The sequence below is a fragment of the Tuber melanosporum genome (genome assembly GCF_000151645.1).
Source record: "Tuber melanosporum whole genome shotgun sequence assembly, scaffold_48, strain Mel28".
NCBI classification, from domain to species: domain Eukaryota; kingdom Fungi; phylum Ascomycota; class Pezizomycetes; order Pezizales; family Tuberaceae; genus Tuber; species Tuber melanosporum.
Window position 1 is genome coordinate 463421 of NW_003299093.1, and position 12150 is coordinate 475570.

The 12150-nt window shown below is 48.9% G+C and overlaps 2 protein-coding genes; one reads left to right on the forward strand and one right to left on the reverse strand.

Moving 5' to 3' along the window:
* Window positions 1-219: 219 nt before the first annotated feature.
* On the reverse strand, window positions 220-4495 carry GSTUM_00008567001 (uncharacterized protein; the record flags this gene model as incomplete). XM_002840132.2 has 1 exon in its annotated part: window positions 220-4495. One exon carries the CDS (start codon window positions 4493-4495, stop codon window positions 260-262), a length of 4236 nt encoding a protein of 1411 aa, XP_002840178.1. The 3' UTR covers window positions 220-259.
* Window positions 4496-9617: 5122 nt separating this feature from the next.
* GSTUM_00008570001 (uncharacterized protein) lies at window positions 9618-11299 on the forward strand (the record flags this gene model as incomplete). XM_002840133.2 has 3 exons in its annotated part: window positions 9618-9923; window positions 10036-11088; window positions 11160-11299. Exons 1-3 carry the CDS (start codon window positions 9869-9871, stop codon window positions 11297-11299), a joined length of 1248 nt encoding a protein of 415 aa, XP_002840179.1. The 5' UTR covers window positions 9618-9868.
* Window positions 11300-12150: the final 851 nt, after the last annotated feature.

Consider the following 12150-nt stretch of genomic DNA (forward strand, 5'->3'; position numbering starts at 1 on the left):
AAAAGGAAAGGAGGTATTACTACAGGATTATCACAGGACAGACTCCCAGCCGAATGAGAAAACAAAAAATGAGGGAAATATATGAAAAACAGAAGCCGAAACCAAATGCCGCCGCCCAACCAGACAGAGATCTTCGTGCCCTTCGTGCCATCGTAACATCATACAAAAGAGCAAGAACACAAATAAAGGAAAAAAGAGAAAGAGGAAAGAAACCACCAATTCCAATGACCAAAAATGGTAAACTCCCTTTCATTCATGCTCAAGCAGGCACCACAGACGTGCACTCCTCCTCTTCTTCAACCCCGATGCCACTATCGTACTTTCTCCTCTTGCTCTCCCTTTTCTTCGCGCTATGCGTCACGCTCAAAGGCCTCGGTATAGTCGACGCAGGCGTAGGAGGAGCATGAAGGGGCATGTCCGCGGCATCATTATCCACCTCATCGTCCTGTTCTCTAAGCCTCTTGTTCGCCTTCTTACCCTCAGCCTGACGCTTCGCACTTTCACGAATGTACTGCTGCTTAACTTCGCCAAACCGAACCATATATTTCTCCGCCTGGTGACTGAGCGCTTGAACAGCCTCGAGTCCGGATTGTCGCTCTGACTCGAGCATGTCTTGGTATCTGATCTGCTCCGCTTCGAGCTCTCCCACGGTTTCGGTAAGCTTGATCCTCTCGCTGCGGAGGATGCCAACGACGGCTTCGAGGTCGTTGATTCGGACTTCCTTACCCTCGAGAATCGTTCGGAGGCCTTCGATGTCGCTTGTTAGGTTTGCGCGGGTCCGCTCTATCTCGATCCTCAGCTCGGCCAGCTCTTCCATCAATTTGTCCTTCTCGGTTTCCAAGGCTTCCTTTATCCTGGCAGTTTCCTCGTAGGATAGTTGGAGTTGACTCTCGCAGGACTTGATGCCCTCTTCAAGTGTCGCCTCGGATTCTTCGGTCTCGTTAAGCATTGCTTCGAGTTCCGAGATTCGAGCCTTGTGCGATCTAATCACCTCGCCGCGTGCGTGGATCTCCGCTCGGGAATGCTCCTGCTCCTGAAGTGACTTCGTTTTATGGGCTTCGAGCTCGGACTTAAGATCTGAGAGACGGTTATGGTCACGGGATTGCTGAAGTTGAAACTCGTTCTTGATCTCACTAATCCTCTTCTCTAGGCCCGTGACGGCACCTCGGCTGCTCAAAATCTCCATCTCTAGCTGTCTGGAAAACTCGTCACGTTCTGCAGAAACCTTGCTCAAAGCTGAATTCTGATTGGCGATCTCATCACGCGCAGATCTTAATTGATCCTCAAGAGCAGATATATCGCGCTCACTTTTCTCAAGGGCTTCACGAAGCTCCTCCGAAAGTGAACTAATTTTTCCCTCATTCCCGGCAATTGTGTCCTTAAGCTGCGCAACCTTGTCCTCGTGATCTGCCTTCATCATGTCGAGCCTCACATTCAAAGCATCATACTGTGCTTTCCAGCCAGCGGCTTGCTCCTCAAGCTCCCGGATGATTTCACTGTCTTTTGCCTTCTCTGCCACCATGTGCTCTGCCCTTGTCTTCGCTAGGACCTTCTCTTCCAGAAGTTCCTTGAGACGGGCAATCGCTTCCCCGCGTTTCCCCTCGAGCTCGCGGACAGTGATATCGTGCTCCGACGCTTGCTGGTCAATCGTGTCGAGAAGGCGGCGTTCATTCTCAGAGCTTGCTTCGAGGTCAGCTCCCAAATCCTCAATTTCAGCAACTTTATCTTGAATAACTTGATTGAGTCCCTCGATCTGGACATGGGCACGATTCAGTTGAAGAGCGGCGGCCTCATGAGCGGCAGCGGCATCTCCAAGCTTTCTGCTAAGACCAGCTTCACGTTCACCGGCCTCTTCGATATCCATCTCCATGGACTTGAGAGTATCATTCTTGCGCTGTATCGAAACCTGGAGCTCCTCAACTTTCTCTCCAGTGGATCCAATCTGCTGCCTAAGTTCGGAAAGACGGAGCGTAACCAACCCGGGGACGCCCTCCTCAGCCGGCAATTGCTCCCCCTCAACTCCAACAGCGATCGCAATATCATCCAGATACTGGCCATAGAGACTGCGCTGTTTTCTCTCCTTCTCCTTCTCCTTCTCCACCTCAACTGTCCGGGCTTGCGCCTCACTCACCTTTTCGTACAGCCCCCCAACTAGACTCCTCAGGACTTCCAACGCATCTTCATTTGAGCCGGTCCAGGCAAAATCATCTAATTCATGACCTTCAAAAGGTGAATTCTCGCTCTGGGCACACTGAGAATACAGGTTTTCAACGTAACCTCTAACTTCTCTAAAGCGGTCCGTCAATCTCTCCACCGTCTCTTCGGGATTGAGGGAGCCCATATTCATCCCCTCATCCGTCTGGGCCAGTATCTTAATCTTCTTGGATAATTCAGTACGGAGTCGCTCGTTTTCGTCCGCGCGGTTCCTCTCCATAACCAACTCCGTCAAGACCTCCTCTACTGCCATATCGAGAGATTGCTCGCCATGGATATATGGTCGGATCTTTTGTTGAATCATGGACTTCTCTTCATCGGCGAGAGCGGACGCTTGCTTCAAGGTTCTAATTTCGGCATTGAGAGCATTGATGTCCTGGCGTAGACTGGTGTTACCTCCGTGAGCATCTTGAACTACGTCCTCAAGAAAAACGACTTTCTCCTCCAACTCTTCGATATTCTGTTTCAATGATTCCCTCTCCCGGTTTGAATGATCAAGCATACTAGTCAAAGTAGCAATTTCTTCCTTGCACTCGGCGATTTCTGATTTTAGACGGCTATTCTCGGCTTGGGCATCATCTCGCTCCTCCTCCAGAATGCTAATCTGTAAATTCAAGCTTGCGATAGTTCTGTCGAGATCCTCTTTCTTTTCTTGCGCAATCTTGCCCGCCCTGGTTAGGCCTTGGATCCGAGCCATCATTCCACTCATGTTTATTTCCATCTGCTCTTTCTCGTTCTTGACCGCCTCCTCAGCCTGTTTAAACATGTCGATTTGAGTGTTGAGACTAAGGATTTCCTTTTCAAGATCTGCCGTTAGGTCATCCGAAAGCTTGACGGTCGCCTCAAATGCTGATACCTGCTTCTGGAGAAAATCGATTTCACGCTCTAGACCCTCCTTTTCTAAATTGGAGGCGATCGCAGCTTCCTGTAGTGAGGTTACCTGAGATGTGAGTTGGGCAATATCACTCTCAAGACGTGTTTTGTTACTGCCAGCATTTTCGAGGGCGGATTGATGTTGAGAAACCCGATTCTGAAGGTCTTCAACAGTATTCTCCAAAATTTCCTTATCTGTCTCCGAAACTTCAACCGCTTCTTCGAGCTTGTGGATCTGGCCATTCAGACGACAAATCTGAGCCTCCAAATTTCCCTTGTCGTCCCCAGAGATCCTATGTTGTTGTTCAAGATCCGATACTCGGACCTGGAGGGCATCAATGTTGTGAAGAAAGCTCTTTTTCTCCTGGTTGGATAGTTCAATCATTTTTTCGAGAGAGCCAACCTGCGAATGGAGCTCCGATATCGTTCTCTGGAAGGCTTCACTGGCTTTTTGCGCAGCTTCCGTAGCATTAGTTTGGGATTTAAGCTCATCACGAAGAACCTCGATCTCGTCCTCCAGACGGTCCTTGGTTTCCTCAACAACTTTAGCCGCCTCTTCAAGTGTCTCTATGTCAAGTTCGAGCAGATGAAGACTCTCCTGAAGAGCGGCTTTATCTTTCTCAAAGTGGTCGACAGTTTGCTCCAACCCTGTTATCTTCTCCGTTTGGATGCTGACTTCTTGCTTTAATCCAACGTTCTCGACACGCAATTCCCCAATCTCGCGTTCTAAGGTCGCCAGCTGGTCTCTTAATTCGTCAATTTCTGCCACTATCTCAGCCCGCTCAGCTTCCAAGATTGTGATCTCCTTCCTCAACAACTCTATCATCTTACCCAGGTCCTGAAGCTGAGAGTTAACATCTTCCCTGGAACGTTCTCCGGCTTCCACCGCTGCCTCCAAGCGAGAAACTTGATCCATTGTTTCAAGGAGCCTCGTGTCAACAGCTCTCTTCTCAGTAGAAACGGCCTCAACCATTTCCCGCAATTCTGAAACTTGGATATTCAGCCCTTCCGCCTTCTCTTCCAACAGAATTGCCCGCTCATCCACTGCTTCATCCGTTTGTACCATTAAATCATGCATGCTCTCCAGTCTCTCCCCCTCCATCTCCTCCAGTTCGATGATCCTCATCCTGAGCGTTTGCTTCTGGTTCTTCAACTTCAGCGCCTCTGCCTCTAGCACTTCGGTTCTCTCTTCTTGCTCAGCCAATCCGGTCTGCGAATCTCGAACCTCTTCCTGCATATCTTGGATCCTATTTGTCAAGTTATCAATCATCCTCTGGAGGCCTCCATTCTGATCCTCGAGCTCGGATATCCTCCTCGAGTACGATTCAGTTTCATAAACACTGATCTCAGTCTGAACTTGGCTCGACGTAAGAGCCGCACTATCAACAGCTGAAGAAGGGAAACCCATGTCGTCATGAAGCTGCCCGGCATCAGATACGTCATCGTCAAAGTCATCCGCAGTAGGCCCAGTGTCGACATGATCGAGAGCTGCATCGATTCCCTCCTCAACCTCTTCAAATGTTACAGCCATATCATTGGTCTTTGACCGCTCTGCCTCAAGGTCATGTATTCTTTCCATAAGAGAGTTGCTCTTCTCCAGGAAAATCTGTTCTTCTGCGTCGTGGAATATTTCATCTTCCTGTGCGCGAGCGGCTGCCTCCTGTTCACGATGTTTGATATCCTCCCGGAGTTGCTCGATCATAGCCTCGAGATCTCTTATCTTCTTGTCGCGTGTCGAAACAGGGGTTTCCTGTCCACTTCCATCCGCACTTTGAGTCTCTCTTCTAAAGGGTGTAGCAGGCGGAGCAGGTGAGTCGGGTGGAGGTGCAAAACCCATATCATAATCTTCAACCTGTGGCGCGTCGCTACGTTCATGCTCTTCGTCTTCACGAATAGGAGACATAGGCTCAGGTTCTTCGGATGGTGCATATTTCGCAGCAGCAAGCTCTCTCTCCAAGTCTCGCAATCGCTCTGCACTCTGAGCCAATTCGGCCCTTAACTTGGCCAACTCTTCCCTATTCCTCCTCTGTCCTGCTCGTCTCTCGTCATCAATATTATTCATTTCCTCGCTAAGAGCATTCCGACGAAGGGCGCGACGAGTGCGGGCTGACAGAGCCTGCTTCAATGGGTAAAATTGTATCTCTTTAGAGACGGGTGCAGGGAAGTTAATATGTTGCTGGGGAAGCTGCATCGGAACAGCCAGGGTATGGCGGCGACGTTTAGAGCCGGAAAAGCGGTGACGGGCTGTGGAAGCCACCGCTGGGGCCTTGCGAGCAGGCGCGGGAGTAGGTTGTTCGGAGGATCTAGATGATCTACGTACTCCGGAACTTGGGGAGGTGACGGGTGAGCCAAGCATAAGACGGGGACCTGGATCGGAACGCCGAACTTTCTTGCCCCGTAGCACCTCTCTTCGAATATCATGGGCATCGCGAGATGGCCCCACTGATGGAGTTAGGCGAGGGGCCGGAGAAAGACGAGGGTTCGGTGGGATAGCACTTTCACGTCGAATATTAACAGAGGATGGGCCGGCATCAGACGTGGAACGGGTATTAGGTGTCGAGTGACCATTCGGGGGTGGAACATTACTATTTGTCTGGCGAGTAGCAGAGATATTTGAGGATGAAGCAGCACCGGCTGGCGAGCGGGTGGGAACGGCCAGAATTGGAGCGACAAGGCTAGTTCGTCTTCTTGTTCTCCCCGCTGGAGTTGAGGAAGGGGCGTGATTCAGGATTTGGGGGGTACTAGCAGGAAATTCCATAGCCTTCACAATTGCAGCAAACGTATTCCAATCATGACTACTCGGACTAACTTCCCGTCGTCTCTTCTCCGCCTCAATTATGGTTCGTAGCTCTGGTGTAAGGAGATAAGAACCATCATTCGTGGTAGAGAGCCAGCCCTCGCGAACAAGCTTATTCGCCGCCTATGTCACGGCAAAAACAAGCAATCAGCACTAAAAATGTATCCGTTGAGTTGAGGGGTAACACACAAACAGGACGCGTTTTCGCCACGACCCAGGAAGGGTGCATTTCTGAGAATCACAATCCCGTTTGTAACGAGCCTCTGCAGTTTACATCAATTCGTCAATTCAGGCAATAGCAAACAGTGAACCATGATGATTGTATGTATCGTACCCACAGATGCGAGGCGGATAGGTCTTGCATGTTTAGGATTATAGAAGGCATCGATTGCCGCAAGTACTCGTACCTTGTACGAGAAAGGTGGTGGCACCATCGTACCTAACTGTGCACAGCTCCCTCCACGGGCAGCTAGGATGACGAAAAAGAGTGGATGGCACTAGCACTAGCACTGTGCGTACAATGTACAAATGGCGCTCGTAGCAAATACTCCCGGTAGATGTGGTAATTTGTGAAATACCTGCAAAACAGCAACCTCAGCTAAAGAAATTTCACAGGAGGGAGAGAGGCAGGTAGAATACGGGGAAGAAATGTATTTAATAGAGATTGTGACATAAGTGAACACGAAGCAAGGGACCAAGAAGCGATGAAGAGATGGAGAAATGTACGAATCAAATTTGTAGCGTAGGAGAAGCTGATGGTAATTACCTTCTAGAACAGAAAGCAAAGGCTTACCGTACTGTACAATGAGGCGTATATTATTCTGGATAATGATGATGATGATGATGATGATGAGGATGAGGATGATGATGGTGACGAGTTGTATAAACGAGGAGGAAAAGGTGGGAGAGGTGGAACAGCAAAGCAATTCACGCGTGCGGCGTACCCAGCAGCTCCTGTGTCTGACTCGAATCGGGAAAGGCGCACAGCTGTATCGACGGTTTGTTTCGGTACCCTACCAGTACGATACGAGTGCAGTACCGGTACTTGTAATAGGGTTACCGTGCCCGTGCAAGCACAGTAACGCTCGGCCGTGGGAATCTCCCTTTACAACTCGCTTGTTAGAATGGCGGTCAATAGAGTCGGACTCGTTTCCTTCGAAAAAAAGAGGGAGAAAATAGTGGAAGATGAAAAACACGAGCACTCGTGTGACAAATTTATAAGGAGAGAGGAAAAGGATCCACTAGTATGGTACAATATCATATCATACCGTACTCGACATCAAGAGTTCGGGGGTGCCAGCGATGCAATTTCTGTTGGACTACTGGTATCATTTTCCAGTGGTTTCCCTGTTTTTCCCTCCTTTGCCCTCACTTGCAGTCACAGGTGGCTCCCGGCCTATCAATCTAATGAAATTGCAGACGAAACCCTGACGACAGAAGAAAAAAACACTCATGAGGAAGAGAGAAGGGCGGGTGCCAACTGTCACTACTGGTGCTACTCTGTCCATGCGTCGAAGCTTCCCTGTCCTTGCGAGCAGAGTCCAACCATTTCACACGCCGTCATCCACTTACCATTTCAGGCCACCAATACCGGTACGAGTACCTCTCTCATATCACAACGATGGACGGAAAAGAAAAGCGCCGAACGACTCAATCATTCATTCCGCTACGTACCGCGATAAAGAATCGTGCGATGTTCATCGAGTCCTGAGCTCTACCCTTCCCTCGCTGATGGATGACCAGCGAGAATTGTAGAGAATTACTTGAGGGATGCCGCTGCACCATACATACAAGTAGGTACCGGTGTACGGTACGAGTACTTTTACGAGTACTGGTACTCGAGTAGAGTACCTCCACACCAAAACCTGGATACCATCACGTGAGAACGTGTGATGGATGCACACGATTGGTTGGCCCCAGCCAGAAGTGGTATGATGCCGGTATGCAGTGGCGATAGCCCGCGGATCTCTAGCCACGGTAAGACAGCTTCCCGGAACCACCCAGAGAGATACGAGTAATTTGCTCTTTGGTGGGTTATATAGTCTACGAGTATGAGGAAACGGTGGTGATCGGTGCAGTTGCCGCAGTTCACCAACCAGTACCGGTAGACTAGAACTAGGTAAAGTAAAACCACCGGAAGGTTTCTCTCTGGCTTGGTTTAGCTGTCTCGGCGAGGGATGTCCGGGTGGCTTGGGAGGCTGTCTGACGGTTTTTGCCACCAGAATGACCATGAAGTCATAGATGCCTTGATACCGGCGGGAACTTGTGGACGCATCCAGAGCCTCTCTTGGCTAGACTACTACCCTTCTTCCTCACATACCGGTACGAGTAGACTACCAAGTCCACAACATTCAAGCACCAATTTGCTGACCCCACCACGAGGAGCGATTTCGACAGGTTTGACTTCTCATTTATTGGATTACCGATATCATAAATAGCACAACCCCTCTTCTATCCACCACCATCCCTTCCCTACCACCATTTGTCACTTTTAACTTCAATCCTACAATAATCCGAGATTCGGGATACCGGTAGTTCAAGCTGCGAAAACTGCATGGATTAGGGGATGATGGGTGGACCATTCTCCTTAAATCAACGACACCCCCCGGGGCTGAAACCATTCGAGTAGGGAAAACAGAAGTGTCCGGTCTATCAAAATCAAGGGATTAGAGTTCAAGCCTGACATAAAGTTAACAGAGTGTGGGCAAATCGAGTCAATCGTTCGGCTGAGAAACTATCTGAAGCCTAGCTAGATTTTGGGCACCAGGCACATCCACCGCGAAGTGAAAACCCCACCCAACCCCAAATCGCCTGCCGGTATTTCATGGTGCCCAAGCTTTTTCCCCAACCCTCGCAACGCTCCCGGAAGACGAGTATAGTCCACGAGTATGTACCGTGCCTACAATTCAGGCTACCGGGTCGAAACAGCACAAAGTTGTAATTTTAACTTTGAATAAACTCTTTTGCCTCGCGAATCTTGTCTAGTCGGTTTGATAGATGTTTGTTAGACCGGCAACCTCCCCCAGCATACGGTATGACGACTAAAGCTCGGACGCCACCAGAATTAACACAGTGCGATACTGCGGCAACTTACGCTGATCTCGATAGCCCAGAGACCGAAAAAGCAACTTTGACAATGAAATTCCCCTCTCAGAAACCCTCGAAGGTTTGTGAAACATGATCTTGAACAACCAAAACTGCAAACTGATCTATCCTTAGGTTTCCGATAAAGTTTACTGGGTTCGTTGTTATCTAAGGTTTATCGACGTTGTGGGGTCCGGATTACCGGTATTAATCTCGCTACTCGTAGCAGTGTGCAGGGTGGGATTTGCCAATTATGATATGCCCCAAGCATCATACAAGTACTTCCGCGGCCGGGTTGAGGTTGGACACCTAAAGTGACAATTCCCATAGAAAGTGTCCAACTTCAACTCGGCCGCGGGGTACTCGTACTCGAGTGCTGGGAAGGCGCATGGAAGGATATTCAAAGTTGAGAAAAACTTAGACTACTCTAATGCAACTTCCTGTGTTTACTTATTACCGAAAAATCATCTTTTTAGTCTAACTTTGAATACCCTTACTGGTATCGTAATATTATGATATATACGGCTGCAGTATCCAGACTATGTTTCTCACAGTACAATTTGTCACGGTTCTCCGTGAAAGTAGCTGGAATCGTGCTTACCCCCGAATTCCCGTGCGCCTCCCTCGTCCTTGATCTTCCTCCGGCTGTAGACTACCCCACACTTCATTCCCAAAATCACCAAACTCCGCTACTTTCCTCCTTTCTTAGCCTCTCTTCTCATAAACCCCCGAACTCTCACCCACCACCCATTCTTATACTCGTATCCTCTCGACCGTACTCCCTCTCCTACCTACCCGCCTCCCCCCTCTTCCGCTGCCGCTTCTATCACCTGGCCCATTCTCCCCCGGATCTAGAATTCTAACAATCCATTCTTCACCATTCCCCCTACTGTACCTCCCATGGCCTCCTCAGATGAGGGGGCCAATTCGACTGGCATCAAATCATGCCCCAATGGTAGTTAAAGAAAATTTACCCCTCGTGCCTTGCCCTTCTACTTGCTACCAAAATCACCAAAGTTACCCTAAGCTCCCGACACCCAATATAAACACTAATGGATTTCTCGCAGAGGTTCTACAATTAGTATTTCAGAACCTGAATGGCGTTTCTCTCGCACGGTGCAGTGTAGTCTGCTCTCATTGGAGAGAGCTCATTGACCCATCAGATCCAGCTACACCAGACTACCTCTGGGCTCGACAAGCCTCAAGCCTTCGTCTGAAATCTCCAACTCCTTATACCAGATTCCGCGACCTCTATGCATCCTTGAGAGATCATCTTTGGCTAAACGGCAAAATATGGATGAGCAACCGTTTGTGGACAGGCTACATTCTTCTTTCTACATACAATTTGGAGACAGGTGCTATAGATTTGACCAACGTTGTTGCGGCACGGCCCGGAGGTAGCGGTAGAGAAGACTCGGCCCCTTGGAGTCGTAATGAGAGTATATTTGTATCTAGCTTTGATCCGCAAGTGTCTCTCTGGACACTTCCGCTATTGTCTTTTGACAAAGACACAGTTCTCGACCCGAACGATAATGAGATCAAGCCTCCGACACAGGAACGGTACTTCTCTTGCTCACTTTTCCGGGCCAGCGCGATACCTCCTGAAGTCCAGGTATCTTCTAAGAAGTACTGGCCTCCGCCCCATATTCCCGCGACTGAACGCACCAGCGACGTTCTTAGCTGCATCAACGGCCCCCACGAGAGCAACCTATTCCACGGAGACGCTATCGATTCTGCTTTCCGAATCCGCAGGTGGGTGGTGTTCGGTGGAGCGCCCGTGCCTAGCGTTGCCGTGTCCAGAAGTGGCGTAGACAATCAAGTAGAAACCTTTGCGACCATCCGTGAAGAGCATTACACACCCGATAAGGATCATCCATACAGGGGCATCTGGGTTGGCAACTACTCCTCCCACGGCTACGAATTCATTCTATTGCACCAAGAGACCTCAACGAAGCTCAAGGCGGTGAAGATTACCGGTGACCTTAATGTTCCCCGTGGGGAAATCACCTTTGTTGTTGACGATCTGAAGACTGTCATTCGCATAGCCAATGAAAGGGAATGGCCCGGTGCTAAGGTTATTTCAGCAAGGGCCCAAATCGCTTTTCACCAATTCCAGAGCAGTAAGTCCCCCCCCCTCCCCTACTCCTTCTAAAATATTACTAATTTATAAAAATCTAATCCGAGAAATTAGGTAAAATGATTGATGCAGAGATGATCTGCGTCGGCCCTGATGACATAGCCCTCCTTTGGCATTTCTCCCCGCTCCCCAGTCACATCAGCCGGTTCAAGAGGGTTGATATCGAGGGCTTGATATATGGGTGCGGTGAATGATTTCTAGTTGAAATTTGGATGCTGAATTCCTAGGATCACATCTGTCAAAAAGGAACCAGTACACTAGATAAAGGTGGCAAGGCCGAGAAAGAGTCGAGGGCAAAAAAGGCAAGAAAGGCCACGATGTAATTCCCATGACGGAATCATCCTTACTGTAACCTCAGTATGGTACCTATATATATTCCTCACCTCAATTTGTACACTCGCCACTGAGTTCCCATACCCTTTCCATACCCTTTCCCCTTCTTACCTACATTGTCATCCGAAAATTAAGATCGGGTTCAGATTTATTGTTTTCCGCACCGCCCTTCTAATTTGTGATGAGGGCAAAGGCATAGGAGGGAGTGGTGCTTATGATATCAGCTTATGATATCATAGGTGGATAGAGAATTTCCCTCCCTCATGTTCGCCCGATAGACTATTCAGAAGACCCCACGACTATGGCAATAGCCTACGCATTGTCTAGCTATCGGGCCCTACTCGAGTAAGCTCATAGTATTTTGAATATATGAGCCTGTATAAGTTAAAACCTGCCGAATGGGCTTTTTTGAAAAGAGTGGGAAAATGCATTAAAATAGCGGTTTTGTTAGAACCTACATATTGGCTTTTTTGGAGGGTGCCGGGAAAACAGGTTTGAAGGGTAGCAACCTGTTAGGCAGAAGCCAACTCGAGTATGCGTCAAGAAGTCTTAGGCCGGAATTTTTAGTATGTTATAGATGGAGATTGTCAAGGAAGGCTCGGTAGTCTAATCATTCTTTTCGTTTATGACTACCGTAGGAACTCGAATAAACGGACCATGTGCTATGAAGTTCAAATAAGGTGTAGCTTTCCGAGAAGGTGGAAATTAGTGT